This window comes from Corvus hawaiiensis, chromosome 1 (assembly GCF_020740725.1).
Source record: "Corvus hawaiiensis isolate bCorHaw1 chromosome 1, bCorHaw1.pri.cur, whole genome shotgun sequence".
Taxonomy (NCBI): domain Eukaryota; kingdom Metazoa; phylum Chordata; class Aves; order Passeriformes; family Corvidae; genus Corvus; species Corvus hawaiiensis.
The window spans coordinates 80514498-80536029 of NC_063213.1; the positions used below are offsets into that span (position 1 = coordinate 80514498).

General features: G+C 37.0%; 1 protein-coding gene across 1 annotated transcript in view; it reads left to right on the forward strand.

Annotated features, from left to right (window-relative positions):
* MARCHF11 (membrane associated ring-CH-type finger 11) overlaps positions 1-19040 on the forward strand; it is a 31843-nt gene extending 12803 nt beyond the window's left edge. The window contains exons 3-4 of the mRNA XM_048311556.1: positions 11015-11207; positions 18287-19040. Coding sequence (XP_048167513.1) covers positions 11015-11207; positions 18287-18609 — 516 coding nt within the window. The 3' untranslated portion in view covers positions 18610-19040. The remainder of the gene's footprint in view (positions 1-11014; positions 11208-18286) is intronic.
* The last annotated feature ends 2492 nt before the right edge of the window (positions 19041-21532 follow it).

The following is a 21532-nucleotide window of genomic DNA, read 5'->3' on the forward strand; positions in this document are numbered from 1 at the left end:
CTGTTGCAGTGCTTCACCACCCTCTGAGTAAAGAACTTCTTAGGTTTTTTTTCGTTTTTTTCAAGTGGGTAGCAAGTATTTCAGGGCTTATATCCTACAGGACCACTAAGGTGTTTTTCTAAGAGTATCCTCAAGTGTTACTGTTAGTATTGGTAAGGAATCCAGAGACAGTGCTGACTGTAGGGTAGAACAATCTTATGAGCTTCTGTTCTGAAAAGAAGACCAGTAGCTCCATCATATGTAATCAGTGAATGTAAAGAGGGGACTATTGTGTAGAAACAGCAATACATGATGGTGTTTATAGTCATGAATTTTAAAAATGACAGTTGCAGAACAGTAAGTGGTTCTTCCTTAAGTGTGTTTTCCATATGGACAGCATGTACGTACCTTTCATTCTTTTTCAGTGCTTTTGGTATTTGAGAGAAACTGATGGTATATTTATTTTATGTCTGTATTTGTACTGCAAGAGAAGGTACATGGGTTATGTGTAAGTCATATACATGCCATTAAGCCAAGAACAATTTATAGTTTAGGAATTTTCAAGCACAATGATATGAATGGATATTAAAGTCTTTGGTATTGCAACCATTGCTCCTTGCAGCACTATGATTGCTGATGCACAATGTAACAAGTCAGACAGCTGGGAATTTTCAGTGTTCAAAAGCATATTGTGCAATTTAATTTAATTACACCAAAGACATATTCATGATATGGTTAGAGAGAAATAGAGAGTTTCTGGTATAGTGTATACTATAAAGGCAGCTATTCTCTTTTTTTATAGATAGAGCTATAATATTAGATGATATGTATTATCTAAATTGCCATGCTCTGTAATTAAGCACTACAGCTTATATGTTTTATAAAAATGGACTCTAAAAAGTAACTGAGTGATCAAAACCATGGCTACCCAAACGATTAGAAAAAATTCAGTACTGATTCAAACAACAGCACATATTAGTGTATGGTTGTGATTATTTAGCAGTACCTGAAAAAACGAATGCAACTGACTTTTAAAATTTTGCTGTTTAATATGTACTTAAATAACAACTTAATAATAAAATATTTATTAATAATAATTTTAACATTAATACATTATACTAATTCTTGTAAATGTCTTATGCATACTTTTAAAGCCTTCTAGTTATTATACATATGTGATATATAAAACATGTAATTAATATTAATTAATAAATTATAATTAATAAATAATTCTTACACTAGGCCAAATTTTCAAGCAGTGTATTATTTACCATATTCATTTGCACTGTCTAAAATTTTATAATTATGACTAACTTCTCTTTAAGTGAAGATTTATTGCTGATTTAATTGACTCTAGAATCAATCTAATTGATTTGCTAATCTAATAAATTACATTCAAATTGACTTTTAAAGCAGTCTCTGGCAGGTTGCATACAGCTCAGAACCCAGGATTGTTTTCTTCATGATTACATGCTAGCATATAATAGCTTGGTATTCTTACTGCCCTGCCTTCTAACCTTAGTCCAAGATACATGTTATCTTACTTAGGGATGAGGCAAGGCAACAAGCTGAACTCGGGATATATTTCTTGAATCTTTTTGTTTCCCTTAAAATCTGAATTACTCTTTGTTTCACATCTTAAAAAAAACCCACATGAAGTCAGGATTGCTTCTTCCCTCATGAGCATTTTTCAGATTTTTGTATGAAAATTCTGATTGCAGTCTGTCAATTAGTTTTTGCTCAGGGCCAAAAGGAGTAGAGGCCAGTATTTGTACTCAGTTGATTTCTGGTGAGGTTGTACCCTTCTCTGCTGAAACACATCATTGCCATACAGCAACAGGAAGAAGACTGAACAGGGAAGGTGCAGCTCCCTAACTAAAGGTGGGGAGTTGCTTTGTTCCAGAAGTATTGTTCAACTATTGTGAATAATGTTGCTGCAGGATGCAGGGAAATCCAGTGACAATACATGGTGATGTTACTTGATTGCATGTCTTTGGATTCAGAGAGTGTCTAGAAGGAGATAGTGGAAAGATGTAATTATTATGTACTTCAGACAAAACAATGCTTTGCAACTAAACTGTGCTTATCCAATGGAATATGTTTGTGCATCTCCATTCTTAGGGTCCTCTTTCAGTCTTCTTTCAGTGAACTGGAAACTTTGAACTCTAAAATTCCAATTACATGGCATTTCTTTCACTTTCACGTGATTTCTATGGTTCTTTTCCATTAAAGCCTTTCCATGGCTTCTTTTTGTGCATTCAGAGCCCACTGAAATATGCCAGTGACAGAAATAGTTCCTGATGCTTTCTTTGTACCATACTAAAATAATTTCCCTACTTACCCCCATGGAGATGCTGTGAACAGAGTAATCAATTTCATTGGCTTTCCCTTTGGTTCAGTGAACATCTATGTATTGTATGGAAGTGTTCCAATAAATTACTTGGAAGAAGTTCTACTATTGAATATCCTGAATAACACAGAAATCTCAGTTATTAAAATAGTATCCTTAGAGGTGAAAGTTTAAAACCTTGCTTTAACTCAGGTGAACAATGGGTTTGAGGCAAGGTTCTCACAAGGGAATGGACCAACCATTAAGGTGTAGAATATTCTCATATAAACTCTCTGTGTTTCCTTTTGCACGGGTTGGAGTCAAAAAGACAGAGAAGGAGTAGCCAGCACTTTCAGAAAGTCAAGCTAGCAGATGAAATGGGAGTTTCAGTAAAGGAACCATAATTAATACTTGAATACTTTTAACATGATAGACAAGAAGGCATCAACAGAAATGATCAAGAACAGATGGTCCCTGTGTATAGTGGCTAGTGTCCAGGGTATTTTTGTAGAAGATGCGTGTTCTGGCCCTCCATGCTGAGCAATTCTTTACATACATTTGCTGAGTGTATCAATATCATCATGAACTGTGCAATCTTAGCCTCATGCTCAGCATTTTTTTAGCTAGAATTTAAAAACAGTTCTTTTCCCAGGAGAGAAGGAAAAAGCAACTCCAGAACCCTTTCCCATACTGTCTGTGTTCAAAAAGCAAAATACAGAGTTGTATAGGCAAAACGCGGTTAACCATCCTAAGTGACTACATGGCATGAAAATTGTTAATACGTCCCTCATATTGCTCATTTATGATCTTGCTGAGGTTTACTTCCTCAGTGCAATTAGAATGAATGTTTTTTCTCTCAGTTCTTCCAGGAATGTGGACCTGACCGTAACAGGACAGCCTATGTTTGAGCTAAGCTTTCAGTTTAATTTTGCAGATCATGTTTTAAGTTGCAGAGAATGCAACAGCCATGGCAAGCTTTAATTTCCTCCAGTCATTAATATTTAATTTTCAGATAATGCTATCAAAAGTACAGTAGGTTGCAATGAAATTCAGTATTTCCAATAAAACTGCAACAGAAATTGAACACATCCTACTTTACAGTAAGAACAGTGTTTATTCACATAGAATGGTAATTTCATTTTCACCAAATATACACATTCATGGAATGTGCAAAATACCAATGAGCTAAGCTACTAAGCTAAACTTAGTTTGAGTCTCATAGGAGTTAAAAGTTAACTTGAGAATAATTTACTTAACCTTACATGTTTCTTAGTTCCTCCAGGAACCTTTCTAGACTGTCTCCTCTCTGCTCTGTTGTGTACCAGCAGACATCTGTTCTTGTTTGTTGAAGTCCCCCATGAGAGCCAGGGCTAGCAAGCATGAGACTTCTCCCAGCTTCCTATGGAATACTTCATCTGTATCTTCATCCTACTTGGGTGGCCTGTAACAAACTCCCACCAGGATGTCTGCCTTGTTGCCCTTCCCCCTGAATCTTTACCCGTAAACATTCAGCTCTATCCACACCGTCATTAAGCTCTAGTCAACCATAACACTGATAACATTCAGGACTATCTTGCCAACTCTCCTTCCTTATTGATCCCACCACCTTTATTGGGGGGGAGGCCCTAATTCCTACATGACCATTCTCAGCTGTTTCTCTGCTTTCTAATGTATCAGTAGCTCTTGTGCCTTTGCTACCTCATGGATCTCCATTCCTGCCTCCACTGAGATGGCAGACCAAAGGACTTTTGTAGCACTGTCCCTCCAACACTGGTGTGCTACCTCCAGGCTGATTTTTAGTGAGCATGGCTTTATCCCTTTTCCGTTCAAGTTTAATTTAAAGCTCTTTCAGTGAGCCCTGACAACTCCTGTGCAATGATCCTTTTCCTGCTTTGCGACAGGTGCACCCTGTCTGTCACCAGCAGGCTCAATGTCATGTAAATTGATCCATGATTAAAAAGACCAAAATTCTGCAGGGAGGGAGTTGCAGAGGAGATTTGCCCGCTGCGCTGGGCAGGAACTTGTCACCATTGTCCCCTGTCGTTTAGGTCACTGCATTCTGTTGGACAGAGAGAGGATAGGGAATCCTCCATATCATGCATTCTGTCTGCCCTTTTGGGCCTGTCCCGGGGAAGGTAGTTGAGCTGTCTCTTGACTCCGATATTCCTCAGCCTACTTGCCTGCTCCTGGAGCTCTGTCACTAAGTGGAGTAACTCCTGTTCCCTAGCACACTTTCCACAGGGACGCTCACTGCTGCTGGCCCCTACTGGCACAAGAGCAGGGCACACTCTGCAGCCCGGCGCCAGGGTGTCAGCGTATTCCCACTGCAGCCCTGCCTGGGCAGCTGCCTCAGCTGGTCACACAGTCCTGCAGTCTTGCCTAATTCCTTTCATTTTTTGGCCATCAGCAAAAAATAGGTAGCGATAATTTCTCAGAGAAAGAATAATGTAAGACTAAGTAGTTGGCATCGCAGCTCAGCTTGTGGTCTCAGATCCTAACGTCATTTAAAGAATCATTAAAGATAAAAGGTTTAACTGTTCTGCTTTGTAAGTAGTAAGATTTTGAAAGGTGAATGTAATAGAATGTGACGATTTTGTATATTAACTAGGATGTCCAGGCTTCTGGACAGCCAGAAATCCAGGATGTACCCACTGTAGGTATAGATGTTCAATCAGTTGTGTACATGCAGTAAGCCAACACTTCCAGGAACTGTCAACTAAATTGCTTGAGTGGTGCACAGATGGACAGGATTTGCACAGTAAATGTTATGTTTTCAGAATGTCCCAAGTAAAATACTGGTGCAGCCTTCCAAGATGACTGAAATTACAGAAATTACATACAGCCCAAATTATCTGTATTAATGAGCTCTCTGCCTGATGAAAAGATAATGGACATCATGACTCCAGGCACTCTATGTGTTAATAATGTATCAAAATAGGCAGTCATTAATGGTGGGCTGCAATTTTTGTGGCATAGATTCTTTTAAGAAAAAGTCATAAAAAGAGAAGCCTGTAGCTAAAAATGACATTTCAAATGTTTGTGTGTGTGTGTGTTTGTACTCATAACTTTGCATTTTCTGTCTAGCCTGGTCAGTAAGTTAACTATCATTGCATACTGAATCTTGTAGTCAACATACACTTACTGCAAAACATTTCAGAAACCCTAATTACCTAATCTCATAGACTTCCAACAGGATAAAGTAAGGAACAGCCATTTCAAAAGTAATTCATTGGACTTAAATCAGTGTGTTCTTTTGCTTCTGTGTGAGTTTTATTCATATGTACACAGATTACAAATCATGTAATGCATAATGAACAACAGTAGGGAAGAACTTGTTCTTGTGAGAGTTGATTCTAGCAATTAGAGCAATCTAACAAAAAGTTTTTGAGGTTGTATATTTGGCATGTCTTCAGGTTATTCATGTTATATTACAATAGGTCACAGCCAGGCATTATTGTTGCTGTAATGTAAAATACTCATTTGAGAATGAGTGAAGGGAATGAGAGGTCTCAGTCAGCAGCGCCCATAATAAGCTGTGTTTCTGAGAGAACAGAGTGGGGTAACCCCATAACAGCTCTTTGGTTTAAGGAATTTTGATGGATTATAATTGGTACAGTTGAAGCTGGTACGCATTTGGGTAGCCATAAGGAAATTTCATATGTTCTTTATTGAGGATGTAGGAAAACCTGTCGTTTCTTTGCAGACATTTTTAATGCAATGTATTCTAAGTACAAGCACAGTCTAGATACTTCGTTGATCCCTTTTCTGCCATGTATTGTACATGTACAATAATCAATGGGCTTTTACAAGGCATTATTAAAACAAAACCAAGTTAATATTGATTTATCTCAGAGGTGACAGACCTTTGAAAATTTTTCCATCTTTATGTTAGTAAGGACATGCACATAACTGTATTAACTTTATTCTTTAACAATTAGTCCATCAAAGCAATATGTTTCCTTCAACTTCTGGAAGTCTCGACCTCCAAAATAAGGCATTATTTCCTTATATTTGTATTTTTGTTTGACAGAAACCTTAGAAGAAAAGAGAAGCAATGTTTCTGGGGTCAGAATTTGAACTCTAGAGTACCATTAATGTACTATACTCCCAAATGATTTATCAGAGGAAGACTAGTGGTAAATAAAAGTTTAAAAGAACCAAACAAAATGAAGTGTCAGTAGAAGTAAAAGTCTAGAAAGTTTTCAGGGGCAGACAGTATTACATTAAAACAGAAGCATTAATTATACTTTGTTCAAAACACCATTTTCAAAGGAAGTTTTTGCCATGATTGTATATTAAAATAAAATGGTTTTTTTCATGGACAACTGAGATGGCAGGGTACATCATAACACTACAGATAGGATGGGAAGGAATATGAAATGGGATCTTATTTCATAGAAATTTAAATGAGGTTTTTTAAATGATTATATCTGAAACCTACAGTATTATAGTTATCTAGATACAAAATATCTCACATTGTTTTCCCATTTCTAGTTATTGAGCAAAAATTACAATCTTTCTTATAATATTTATTTTTTAGGGTCATTTGCTTTACAGAAGCTGACACTAAAATCCGGTCTAGATCTTTTCTAACTTGGCAAAATACTTAGCTAAAATAACTGTTACTGATTATGGCATGTATAGTAAGTAAATAGCAAAAACAAATTAGAAAGTCATAGTATTATTCATAATCATGAGCAATTAAAATTTTCGAAGCAAGTTATATGAAGAAAATGAGAAAAACACTAGTTGAAATAATGGATTTAAATCATGACACACTAATAATGTGATCATTCAATTTACAATGTTAAATAATTCAGTCTGTTATATTCTAAATGCAATTTCTCAACATTAACTATCACTGAATTATTTTTACTATATTATTTTTGTGACCTCTATTGTAAGCCATTAATTTGACATTAACAGATAAAGTGATTATAACAACATAACAGTGAATACAATAAGGAAAATAATTGTGAGAAATCAAAGAAAGTTTAACTTTTGATGCTATAAAAAGAACCTTACTCTTAGAAAGAATTTTCTGTTCCTGGGTGTCCTTCAGTTGTATTCTCACAAGTTAGCCATGCTGTGAGTGAGACTTCAGGCAGAAGCAAATGGTGTGACCACAACTCCAGTTCCTCTTCACAAGCCTTGTTATGAAATGCAAAGCAACCAAACAATGCAGTCCTGTGCAGTTCATCTCACTGTCTAATGGCGAAAGCTGGCCCTGTCTAAGAGAGGGACTGAACATTCCAAACCTATCCAAATGTGAATAACATGGTAACTACAGAATGCCACCTGCATTATGTGAAAAACATACCTGTCTCAGTAACACCTACTCACTTTTTCATAATTTGTACCCAAACTCAGTCAAATTTATGCGAAATATAATTAAGGCAGTCATTTCCCAGGAAGCAATCTCAGACTGTAACAAATCAAAACTGATTGGAGAGGGGCAAGGAGAAGGAACTTTCAGTTGGGGTAAGTTAACCATCCACAGTCTTCTTGCCATTTGCACTATGGACTGACATAGACAGAAGATGAGGTCCCCAAGTCCATCAATCACATGGTGGAGCTGAACACCAATCCATCCCACCCTGTCATTCCTAGGGTGCTGGATTCTTATGGTAGGCTGCTGACCACAAGAAGGCAAGTTAGTGGTTTCACATAAAACTTTCTAGGCCACTAAAATGTCTTCTGTCTTACACACACAGTCCTTCCTCATCCATCTACTGTGGAATATAATCAATTAGTTTAACTTACAGATTAAAAGTAATAGGGAGGAAAATTCCCTAAAATTTTGTAATTTCTTTGTTATTGCTGACCTTCATACTGAAGAAGGTGGAGGATTAAAATTTCTTTCGTAGAACAAAGACAGTGAACATCACAAAGATTAAAGTAGTTGGGTAACATAAGAAAATATCCAACCCTATTTTGAGGTTCTTGGGTTTTTTTTAATTTTGATGGGGTTTTTGGTTTGTTGGTTTGGGGTTGTTTTTGAACTCTTGTTTGATTTTTAAAGGCAGAAGAGTTAGGAACTACAGCCTCTGGAATGCTTGTGCTATTTCTCAGTAATTGTAGTAATTTGATAGCATGCTGATACGCTGAATCCCTGGAATTACTGACTTTATTGAGGTTGAGAGATTCAATTGATTGCATTCTTGAGAGACAATTAGCTGATCAGGAGAAGAGCAAAATAACAACAATACATTCTTTAGAAGAGAAGAGGTGAGGATCATATATATGTTTCTTAGAACTTTTCGAGGTCAAGTTTTTCTAGAAATAAAGAATTGGGAAAACACAACAAAAAGCCCTCATGAAATGGATAGAGGTGGTAGGAGTGGTTGACTCTGAGGAAGAGCTATTGGTTTTCAGACAACACCAGAACAGGGATAAGCTTTGTGTCTAGACTGCATGGTACATTACTTATCCCAAATGTTTGGATTACCTTTCCTTTTGTTCATTATTGTCTTTGCAGAATAACTATGAGCAATCTAAGTTAAAAAAAAAAAGAAGAAAATAAAATCAACATACACTGAAGTGAGTTTAGGAACTTCTGCATTGCTGAAATTGCACTGTGACAGATCTGCTGTTTATTTCAGTTATTTAATAGTTTTTGCAATTTATTGCCAGCTTCCGTGAATTTGACAGTGTAATATTTTGTGACAGTTAAAGCTTTACTTCATGTAAATGGACTTTGATTTCAGGCATTCCAAAGAAATTTAATACAGGTCTGTCTCACACTGATAAAGAAAGAAGATAGACATACATAACCACCAGCATTTTTGACAGTTTCCTGCCAAGTCACACTATGTAACTTCAGCTGAGAAATGAAAAATAATTTTGTTTAACATTACCCTATGGAGTCTAAAGAGAGTTCTGTGAATTTCAGTCCTGAACTTCTAATCCTGTATGCAAGTAATATCTGTCATGAAAAGCTCACACCATTGTGTCATCCATCACTTGTTAATGACCTTCTTTGACCTTATAAAAAGATGTAACAAAGGAAATGAGTATCCACAGTTGTTCTACCATAAAAAGGTAGTGTTTAGTATGAATAGCCCCATTCCAAACCCTCAAGTTCCATGAAAAAGCTAGTCTGCATTTCATGAGTTCATTATAAAAGAGTAGTATTTCAAGATAGACAATTTACAAATTGTTATACATCTATCATTTTGAATTATTATATTCAGAACGTTGCGAGAAGAGAAGGAATGCAGCACCACGTGCAAATCAGGCTACTGTAGAAAAGTGAATGGAAAAAGCTGAAAGAGAAGAAAGGGACAGAGGACCCATTGCTCATGCAGGCTCTTCACAGTGGTACTTGATGGGAGGAAGAGAGTGTAAGTGGGACAAAAGACGATCAGACTGAATATAAGAAAAAATGTTTTTGAAGAAGAACTTTTTCCAACCTGAGTACAGTCAAGAAATGGTGAAGGTTGCACAGAGAGGCTGAACAGCCTCCATACTTGGAAATTTTCAAGGTGTTACTGAATAAACCCCTGAGCAAGCTGGTCTGATCTCATCACTGATCGTGTGTTGAGCAGGAAGTTGAACTAGAGGGCTCCCACAGGCCCTTGCAACCTGAATTAAAATTTTATCTTATGATTATATGGTACTGGTTACCCAACAGCTGTAAAAAAGAGAAGGCTTTAGTAAAGTAATAGGAAAAAGGAAAAAATATTGTCAGATGGGAAAAGAGGTAAGAAAACCCATACTGCAACAGCTTTCTCCACTTGTTCTCTATTGCAACTGTAGAAGGAGGCAGGTACATCCAAAATTAGGAACAGGAAAGATGGCTGTCTACAAAGTCTTCACACCAGGCCTGGAATGAGTGATAGGGCTGGAGTGGGGAATCTGCCAAGGTAATTTAGATAATTATGGCCAAGAAAAACCATATATGTTAAGGGTAATCTAGAACAATTTGTTCCTTATGCTGTGTTTTGCTTTTGTGACACTTATAACAGAATTGTATTTCTCATCTTATCTTGACAGAAGTCAGTACACATACTCAATTTTATTTAAATCTTGTCACACCATAAACCAGAGTCACGTCACATATGGAAGATAACAGCCTTCCCTGGAAAGATGGACATAATTGGGGTGCACTGAAAAGAAATGTTTGTGCTATCTATATTCAGGGCTTCTCCTGAGTTTTCATGTTGCTTCCACACTAGGTTGCAGGTGTCTTTTTGTGCTGTTAACATTGGTTTATGCAGAGAAAGACAACTTCCTTGGTATGTCTGGAACTTCTTTGATGAGAAACCTCAAAGTGGAAAATGGCTTCACACTTCGGGAGGGATGGAAAGGAAACCTGTCACTCTAGCATACGACATACTTGAAAAGTCTTCTTCTTTGTTTATTCTGTTCATTGCACTCCAAAGAAGAAAGACTGAGTTCCATTCCTAAGACTTAATTTTTTTTTTTGCCTACATATTCAAAACAGAAATAAAACTATTAACTCTTCAGAAGTTCACAGCTAGATGGTATTGATAGTGACACTGGAGGAAATGGGGAAGCAACTATTAGCTTCTCTTTAAAGTGAAATAGGAAAAAAATATATAAAATGTCAAGGATATTAGTAAATATCTGTGAAGATATGTGTAAATATTAAAATAATTTCTGATTTCAGGAAAAAAGGTGGAGTTGAATGTGCAACCATGGACAATAACACTTTTATCTTATACAACTTTGTTTCTCTTTTAGTGGCAAAGCATTACTATAACACTGGTTGAGAAAGTGCAGATGGTTGCTGTAATCCTAGGATCTCTGTTCTTAGTAGCAAGTGTGACTTGGCTTCTATGGTCAGCCTTCAGCCCTTATGCAGTATGGCAAAGAAAGGACATCCTTTTTCAAATCTGCTATGGAATGTATGGTTTTATGGATCTAGTATGCATAGGTAAGCTCAAAATCTTTAAACAGCACAGACTGTGGTTTAAGACTGTGACTATTTCTATTTTTCTAATTGGTCACTCTAATTTATCACTCCAGTTCTTTGCAGATTTATTCTCAGCTGATACGTTTTGCAAGTGCTGCTTTTTACAGTGTTCCAAGTACTGCAGAGAGAAAAGAATCAAAGAAACTTTGCTCTCAGATTCATCAGTGTCTTCCCAAAATGTTAGTGGTGAGAACAGGATCGGTTTAAATTTCTTCATAAAACAGACGACTAGCAAAGTTCAGGAAGTTAAACAGATGAAAATATGAAAGGCATTATTAAAATAATTAGTAAAATTACACACTGTCATCTTCTGATGCCAGTTTGAATTAGATTGTATCATCATGAAGTGCAGAAGAAGCCCTTGAAGGTGTCATCACACTGCACACCCAGAATTCAGTTGCACACATTTATATAGGTCACTGTGCTAGAAATGGAGGAGAACAGAGAAGTCAGGGGTAAGTTCTTTGCACATCATAAACAGTTATGAAACACTTAGTGCTAACTATAGTAACTTGCTTTACTATTAAAAAGTCCCAAGTCATTGAGCTGAAATCTTGTAAGAGAAAATACATTTTACTGCAACACTGTATTGACTACTTCAAAAATTTCTGAAAGTACACTGGACTTGGGAATATTTAAATAGAAATCCCTTTAGTAGTACCTGGTAAAAGAACCTTGATTTGATTGTTAGAATAGTTATGGCTATTTGCAGAGGAAATTTACATTAAATATTATATAATTATATAATTTAGAGAATTAAATTTTCATAATTAGTAATATTAATTTACATTAAACCACATTAATGGAATTTCATTTGCAAGAAAATACAGAAGTGAAATGCCATCTGATGTTTGCATTGATATTTTTGAGAGATAAATGTTATCTGAATCTTATGTATAGGAATTAGAAGGACAGTGCTGAATTGTGCTCCATAAGGAACAAAGAGTGATTCCTAGTATCAAGGGTTTGGCTTCAACTGTAAAGCCACATCGTCTTTTATTGAAACCATCCCATTGCTGTACAAGTATTTATATTTCGGCTACATCAGCAGTTCTGTTCATTTTGTAATTTTTGTTGGAGAAGCTGCTCTGGAATGTTTTGTAACACAGGCTTTCTTCTGTGAACCCAAATCTCAGACAGAAAAGCAAGCAGAATCTCATACTTTGGAGAAGTGCTTATCTTTCAAATGAACAAAAGAGCTCAGCTACACGTCCTCTTAGATGCTGATTTCTGAATATCACCTCTTCCAGCTTAACACTCAATATTGAAGGCTTTGCTTTTGTTAAAAAATACACTAAATGAAGATAATATGTGCTTCAGGCATTCTAAAAATTTCATTTATATGGAATTCTGGCTTGTTTGGTTTTTTTGTCCCAGTAAAAAAATTACTTTGGTAAGCATCAGCTAGTTGAAATAACCAGTTACTTCAAATCATTTTCATTTTTCCCATTTGTTTTACTGTTAAAAAAAAATGGGAAACTTAACAGTTCATTTAGCCAGATTAAACTCCAAGTCAGTCAAGAATGTCTATGGGTGATCAGAAATATTACTGTATTTATCCACAGAAGTAAACATTTGGAAGGTGACCTTCCATAAATTGGTACATGCAGTTCTGTAGCTGCCTTTCAAGCCAGCCAGGTTCAAGCCACCACTGAAGTGGAAGCTACTGAACTGTCATGTACCTCACATGGAGCTGGCTCAGCTACACCCTGCAGGAGCAAAGCAAACACACAGCTGTCTTCCTCCACAAGGTAGATTGACTTTCCTGTCATTTAATAAATGCATATTTTATAGTCCTATCATAAATAATACATGGAAAGTTAAATGTAAAACTGACTACAATTAAACATATTTGGACACTGTTTTGTAGTTATAAAGTTCACTGCAGATATGACTTAACAGTTTACTAGACTGTATCTGGAAATTCAGAAAGCTGTATAAAGGAGGTTTGGCGATTGAGGAATTTTGATAATCCAGATTCCTTCAGTCCCACTTATTCTGCATATAATTTCAAGTAATTTGCATTCTGTTAGCTTGTAAGATCAGAACTTCTTGTAACTCTTAAAAATAGTCATTAATATAGTCAACCTTATTCAATTTAATCTTTTTCTTTCATGATAAAGTGAGGGGTTTTAGATTGATAGTTTTAATTTCAAACTTTCAAATAAAATTCTCTAATAGATGTATGTAATTATTACTTACAAATGATTTCAAAAACCCCAAACACTTTCCATTATGCTGGTGACTTCCCAAGGCATTAACTTATGATTTTACCATTATTATGTATAATCTCTTATATCATAAAGCTTGTAATGCTTACAACCAGCTACAGTTCTCACTTAGTATCTCCTCTCCTTCCATTTGTGTTTAGTCATCCGTGGCATTCTCTTAGTTTTCAACAGGATTTACAGTGAGTGAATACCTCTACTCCCACTGTAATTTCTCTTTATTTCAATGAAAAATGTATGCAGACATACAGGTTTTCCTGTGCACCACATATTTCAAGATAATGCTTGAGATACTGGTGGTATGACCAAGATTTATTCCATCTGCCTTCATTTATGCCTCCCTACACCTTTGCAGAAACAATACAAATATTCCTGGTCATTTGTGAAGTGTTATTATCTTCAGACAAAAAGTGTGAAGCACTTTCTGAAATGTTTTGCTATAATTTTAAAAGCAGTTTGCCTAAAGGTACTGATGTATTTTTATGCCATCTTTGAAAACGGGCACGTAACAATTCGTTTACCCAGTGATTGAGTTATATATCATACGTAGCACACCAGTCACTTTCTTATTAAGTAATTTACGTGTAACTTGTATTTTACTTCTTTGTTTTGTTTTACATTTCAACAAAAGAAAAATCCCAAAGATTATAGATCACCAGTATAATATGATCAGTTCATTCCAGCACGCATGCTTTATTGGTATACACTGTTCTCTTTCTTCTAGTCTGAATTTTTCCAGAGTTCTTCCTGACAAACAGGATTGCTTTTACTTATCAGTGGTGGTTTTAACCCTACAAGTCATTACCTTGTACTTTTTTGCATCAAAGCTGAGTGTAAAGCTGTTCTCTTTGAAATTTGCTATTGGTAGAAGTTTTCCTAAAGCAAACCTTGAACACTGATCAAGTAGAACTACAGCCTATGAAAGCCAGAGTTATTCCAGTGATAGTGCTAGGATCAGACCATCCATGTAGGGATTACCAGAGTGAGTTCATGGAAGGAATGAATAATATAAATCCCTTATCTAGCCACTGAAGTACAGTATATCAAGCCTTTGCCATTCTACTTTCTAGACCTAGCAATTACTTTGCATAACAGAAAATTCATAGAATTTTATCTATTTTTTCACTGGAAAATAGTTGTAACTACTGGTCATAAATGGTTCTAACATGAACAAAACTTCTCACAAATAATAGCAGCTGACTTGCAATCCCAGAACAATAGTGCTGCTCCTTTTCCAACAGTGAAAAGCAGTTTTAACATTGCACTAGAAACATGATTGGTGCCAGTAGTACTGTGGCAAGGGAGTAGGAGATGGGAGCCAGTGTGAGGTGTGAATTGCCCTCTGAAAGCCTCTTTCTTCCCTGCTAAGGAACTTGATGCCTTGCAATATTCCTGTAACTCCTTGGTTCTAAAAATGAACAGGCTGAAGTTACTTACAGTGAACACATCTAGCTGCATTTTATATGTCTTTACTCAGAAAGCCTTTTTTTCCTCCCACACTAGATCTGATTCTAAATAGTTTATAAAGAATTATATTACTATTTATAGCTTGAACATGTTTCACTTTAATGCTGTGAGCAATTGATTTCCTTTTTTTTTTTTTTTACATCTGTGGGCCCTAGAATAGTTTTAAGACATGGCACTTTGTCCAGAAGTAAAAATAATCTTTTATTCCTGGATAAAATCTTGTGATGATTCTGGGAGGTCCATTCCTAAATGATTATATATTAGTGTGATAAATAAGATAAACTTGTAACCTAATACCACCACATCTGAATAAGACAAGTTGACTGCTTGTAAAGACATTCAGTAGTAAAAATTTCAAGTATCTTGTGAGTCAGGATAAGAAAACTTTTGAATACAGTGAAGGAATATAATAGTACTTGGCAAAAATATAAGAAAAAAAATATAAAATTAAGATTCTCCATAATCCTGTTGGCTGGATCCCACAGCAATCCCTCCATCTTAGAGATAAAACCTAAAGGTAAAATCTTCTTAGAACCATAGGACATTTAGATGGGTCCATCATCCTAAAACTCTGTTCCTTGTAGATATTAATTGGACAGAACATCTGAACAGCTAACAGTAGTGAATTCTAAAACTTCTTGGGATCATCTGAGTCAAACAAATAATTTTTTTTCCCCCTACAAGAGTTCAGCTGTGTCCTCTGTGCTTTTGAAATCACGGTGTTTGGAACAAATCAATATTCTTCAGGGATTTATTCTTGTTTTTTCTCTCATATCTACATCCATTTCTGTGGAACCCTTAAGAGAAAGGAGATTTTTGCCATTTTCACACAGCTCCACTTCAGTGACTAACTACTTATCTTTTGAGCATCAGAACTCCTCTGGGCCTTGAAAATCTCCAGCATTTCAACCTTACCCAGAGTTCCTCTTATTTGTGGTCTTGGAGGTGTTGGTGCTAAGAACTTTGCCCCCCCGCTCCCCCCAGTTCTTTTGCCTTTTCTACATGGGTCTTTTTCAATCTGTAGCTCTATCAAGAAGAAAGCCAAAACTTTTTATGAGAAGAATTATGAAAGTGCTCCTTTTCTCCTTCAGCACTGCCAAATCTGACAACTTTATTCCAAAGCTTGCAATATTTGATCCTTTGTTTTGTAGCTCTTTTAAAGTATATATGACTGACAGCTTCCACTATAAAGAAAATTTCTTATCCTTGCCAATGTTTAAAAACTTTGAAAACATAATTTCAATAAATCCTGAAAGCCCCAAGACAGTAAAAAAGAGTTCCCTGAAAGAAGTCATCCTACAGCTTCTTCTGTTTTAATTTTGGGAAGATATTTTGACTGTTTAAATGTACTTCATGTACCTCAATGATCCTTTCTCAAATACTTCCTTCTCTATTCTGAAATATGTTGTTCAGGTTCCAGTGGAGTGCAGATACGTATCTTTACTTTGGAGTAAATAGTTTCTTTTAATTTTGCTTCACCACAGCCTGGAGAGAAGTTGGACCAAATAATGCTGTGTTCCAGGGAGAGGTTGAGGAAGATTATTCTTATCTCCTTTATCACTTTATAGGAAATACAACAGAACACAAAAAGGGTGGATCTTTGTCACAGCAGTAAAATCATGGCTAATTTGGTTTGTAGATTCTGTATATGATCAAACGCATTTATTCTTTTTAATACAATCAAGCCAGTCTTGAAGGTACATTTATGTATTGACTATTATTATTGATTATTATCATGATGCTAAATTTTAAAGACAGGTTGCTTTATCTGTATCTGAGAAGATGAAGATAGAAATCTTGCAATCAAGAAAACCTGCCTCTAAAATGCTTTGCTGTTACAAAATACATTTAGAATGTTTACTATTGAATTAAGTTTATTTTGTGTTACTTTTGCTGTATTGGATGCTTCAATGAATTGTAGGCAACTTGAAAGCCTTACATAGATGCTGCATTCACTATCATGTCCTCCTGAAAGAAATCTTTGTGTTTCTCTATCTTTCAGTGTACTGATCTTAAAAAACGTGTTAGAGTAGGCATTGCTATCTGCAAATCATTGCACTTGAATCTCAGGTTTGCTGTTCATTGTAAATATTTTTATCATCCTTTCTCCTTGTGTCATCTTTCTGTGAGCATCTCCTTTCTGGTATCAGTTAATCACACTAAAGGACCTCAGACACTTAAATCACAATTTTGTTGTGTAGAAACAGATGATATACAATCTCTTCAGCTAAAGGACACCCGAGATCACATTATAGATGTGGCCATGTATAGGAGAATATTTGCCAAGAAGCACACTGGGCAAAAGATTTATAAATGTTTCTGGCTAGGCAGATTGCTCTCCTCCCAAAGCAGGGAGCCAGAGAAAATAGGTGGTGTTGCTCAGAACCAAGTAAGTGTCCTCAACCAGGCTCGCTGAGGAAAAACCTAGTAAGAAGGCAGAAGCCCCATGTGTCTCCCCAAAAAATCCATATTTGAAATACTCACACACAAAGAGCGTAAGCATAAACATATATGTACATACAACAAGTTAGGAGCTTCATTTCTTTAAATAAGTTTCTTGAATGCATACAGTAGGCATAAATATTAGCTACATGGAAATTCATAAGCAGATTGGTCTGTTGAGGACTCCAGAAATTTTGTGTCTTCCTTGAAGGACCTTTTAAAAGATTTCCTGGCTCTCAACAAAAAGATGATTTGCAACTTTTTCCTATTGAATACTGAAGAGAAAGAAGAAAGTCTATCATCCTTACCATGCTCATTGTAGCTAATAATAACATTTAATTTCTTCTTGTTCTAAAGAAGCAAGGCAGGAAAGTCATTATACTTACAGCTGTTTCAGGTTTTCATAAATCTTCTGCGCTCCTAAGTTGAACTAGGAATCTGAAAGCAGTTAAACTTCAATCTATTGAATTCTACAAAACACTCTTAAACAAATTTAGGTCTATCCTGTCTACTACAGAAGGTCTAACCTACTTAAAGGTCTACTTAAACCAGTACAAATCTCAGTAAATAAATAGTAATTACCATGAACAAGGGCAGCACTAGCATAAACAGTCAATATCCAAATCTGCCAGTTTTGCATTGGTTTACTTAAATCTAAATAATTCATTTAGTTAGGCATGCACAGATTATTCTAGTATTGGTTATGCTGAGTTTTCATTCAGAACAACTTTATTTCCTCTGCATGTTCCTGCCTCCCAAACACATGAATAAGCAGTTACATTGCATATGTACAATGAGTAATTTAATTGCATCTGGAAATTGCCAGAGCCATTACAATGTGTTAAATCTCTATTTGCTCTCAAAATATTTTGTATAAACGATTTTTTTTTCTCTTACTTTCAGGACTGATAGTACACGAAGGTGCATCTGTTTATCGAGTGTTTAAGCGCTGGAGGGCTGTGAATCTGCACTGGGATGTGTTAAATTATGATAAAGCCACGGACATAGAAGAGAGCAGTCGAGGAGAATCCTCAGCAGGGAGGACATTGTGGCTGCCACTGACTGCATTTAGAAACAGAAGTTTAGTTCATCCAACACAGTTAACCTCACCGAGATTTCAGTGTGGCTATGTGTTGTTACACCTGTTCAACCGCATGAGACCTCAGGAAGATTCATCAGAGGATAACTGCTCTGGGGAAGTAGTGATGAGAGTGACCTCAGTGTAAAGATTGTGCTCACTGTGCTACACAGATAAGGATAATGTGCCCTGGTGTTATAGGACTTCGGAATGTAGTTATGATGAATGGTGAAACCATTAACACTTGAAAATATATATACACTTTTTTTTTAAATTTAATGTTTTTTATATGATCAGATAAAACACAAATACATTTTTCTGAGGGAAAAAAGTCTCTTGCTTTTTATATAGTCTGATTTATTGAATCTTTTCTCAATTTGTACCTGAGGTGTATGTAACATAGCTTAACTCTTAGGTCTTTGAATGATGAGGGAACTCATTTTTAAGTAAAAATATATATTTAAATGTATTTTCTTAAACTCTGGCTTTAATCCACTACTGTTATTTTTTTCCACTTTCATGAGGATTAAACTGGACAACATTCTTCCAAAAAGAGTAAGAATGTTGACACAAGTCAAATATTCTTCCTTTTCTGTCTTTATTTGCTGTTGTTTGTAGCTCAGTTCAGGTGTGTGAAAGCAAGTAAGAGATATATTGTCCTTTGCCTTTAAGCAGGAAGTCCAGTGGGTGTTCTACAAAACCTAAAGGAAGATGGGAAGTCTTTTCTTTTAGCTCTCCCAGATGTCCGTGCAAGATACCAGACACAAGTATGACACAGACAAGGGAAGAGTCTTGCGCTGCCTCTCAAGTCTCTAAGATCTGCAGAGTGCCTGTGCTGTGCCTGTGCACCGAAGTGACGTTACCTTCTGAGCAGTGCTGCTGGAATTTTTAGTACAATTCTAATTATAGATCACTGACGTCCCTTTTTTTGTTAAAAAAAAAAAAAAAAGAAGAAAAAAAGAAGAAATGTGCATTACAACTCCTGGAATAATAATAAGTCCTGATAGAAACTGAAGTATAAATAATGCAGAACCTTAGTTTTTCCAGGGAACAAATCATCATATTAAAAATCATCATAATAAAAATCATACTAAAATTTTAATATGAAAATATTAAAAAGCCAATATCATGATAGATAATGCTGTGAGGTTTGCTTCTCTTGTTTCTGTTTCATGGCAAAAATTCTAATAGAATTTAATCAAATGGAAATGGAAATAATTTTCAAGTTAAAAATTAGCCTGTTAAAGATTGAGGTAGAAAAGTAAAGCTGAAATGACTCTGAGAGCACTCAGTTTTGTAGAATCATAGAATATACTGAATTGGAAGGGACCCATCAGGATCATCCAGTCCAACTCCCGGCCCTGCACAGGACACCCCAAGAGTCACACCATGTGCCTGAGAGCATTGTCCAAACTCTTCTTGCACTCTGTCAGGCTTGGTACTGTGACCACTGCCCTGGGGAGCCTGTTGCAGTGCTCAATTCACCTCTGATGAAAAATCTTTTCCTGATATGCAGTCTAAACCTCCCCTGACTCAGCTTCAGGCCATTTCCTCGAGTCCTGTCTCTGGTCATGACAGTGAAGAGGTCGGTACCTGCCTGTCATGGTTTAACCCCAGCCAGCAGCCAAGCCCCAGACAGCCACTTGCTCAGTCCTCTGCCAGTGGGACATGGGAAAGAATCAGAAGGGTAAAAGCCAGAAAACTCATGGGTTGAGATAAAGGCAGTTTATGAGGGAAAGCAAAAGCCACACATACAAACCAATTAAAACAGGGAATTCATTCACCACTTCCCATGGGCAGACAGGTGTTCTACCACCTCCAGGAGAGCTGGGCCTCATCACACATGGTAATTAATTGGAAAGACAAATGCCATCACTCCAAACATCCGTTCCTTTCATCCTTCGTCCCCCCACTTTATATACTGTGCATGAGGTCACATGGTCTGGAACATCCCTTTGCTCAGACTGGGTCGCCTGTCCCGGCTGTGTCTCCTCCCAAACTCCTGAGCACTCTCAGCTTCCTCACCAGCAGGAAATGGAATGCAGGAAAGGCCTTGGCTCTGTGTAAGCCCTGCTCAGCAACAACAAAAACATCTCTGTATTATCAACCCTGTGTTCAGCGCAAATCCAAAAGACAGCCCGTATCAGCCACTGTGAAGACAATTTATTTTTCTCCATCCAAACCCAGCACATTCCACCCCTGGAATGCTTATTCCATAGCATTTACATAATGCCAGGTGCCCCACTATTCAATACAATCGCAGTAACCACCACCTTAACCAGCACACTGCCCCTCTGCTTCCCCTCATGAGGATGTTGGGGGCAACAGTGAGGTCTCCCTTCAGTCTCTTCTCCAGGCTGAACAGACCAAATGAGCTCAGTTGCTCCTCATAGGCCTTCCCCTCCAGACTTTTCGCCATCCTCGTTGTCCTCCTTTGGACACTCTCTAATAGTTTAGTGTCTTTCTTATATTGTGGAATCAAAAACTGCCCCCAGCACTCGAGGTGAGGCTGCCCCAGTGCAGAGCAGAGTGAGACAATCCCCTCCCTTTCCCAGCTGGTGATGCTGTGCCTGATGCACCCCAGGACTGGCCCTCCTGGCTGCCAGGGCACTTCTGACTCCTGTTCAACTTGCCATTGATCAGGACCACCAGGTGCCTTTCCACAGCACTGCTCTTCAGCATCTCATTCCCCTTTCCATACACATATCCTGGCTTGCCCAACTAAAGTGCAGAATCCAGCACCTGACCTTGTTGAATGTCATATGGTTGATGATTGCCTACCTCCCTAAGTTGTCAAGGTCTCTCTGCAGGGTCTCTCTGCCCTTGAGAGGGCCAACAGCTCCTCCCAATTTAGTGTCATCAGCAAATATATTCAGTGTTCCTTTGAGTCCTGTGCCCAAGTCATGAATGAAGGTGTTGAAGAGAACTGGGTCAAGGATGGAGTGTTGGGTTGATGTTGTGTGGCTGTCATATCCCCACCCAGCTTCTCTCTCACCCTCCTCAACAGAAGAGAGGGGGAAAATAGGATGAAAAACCTTGTGGGTCAAGACAAAGACAGATACTGGCTCAAG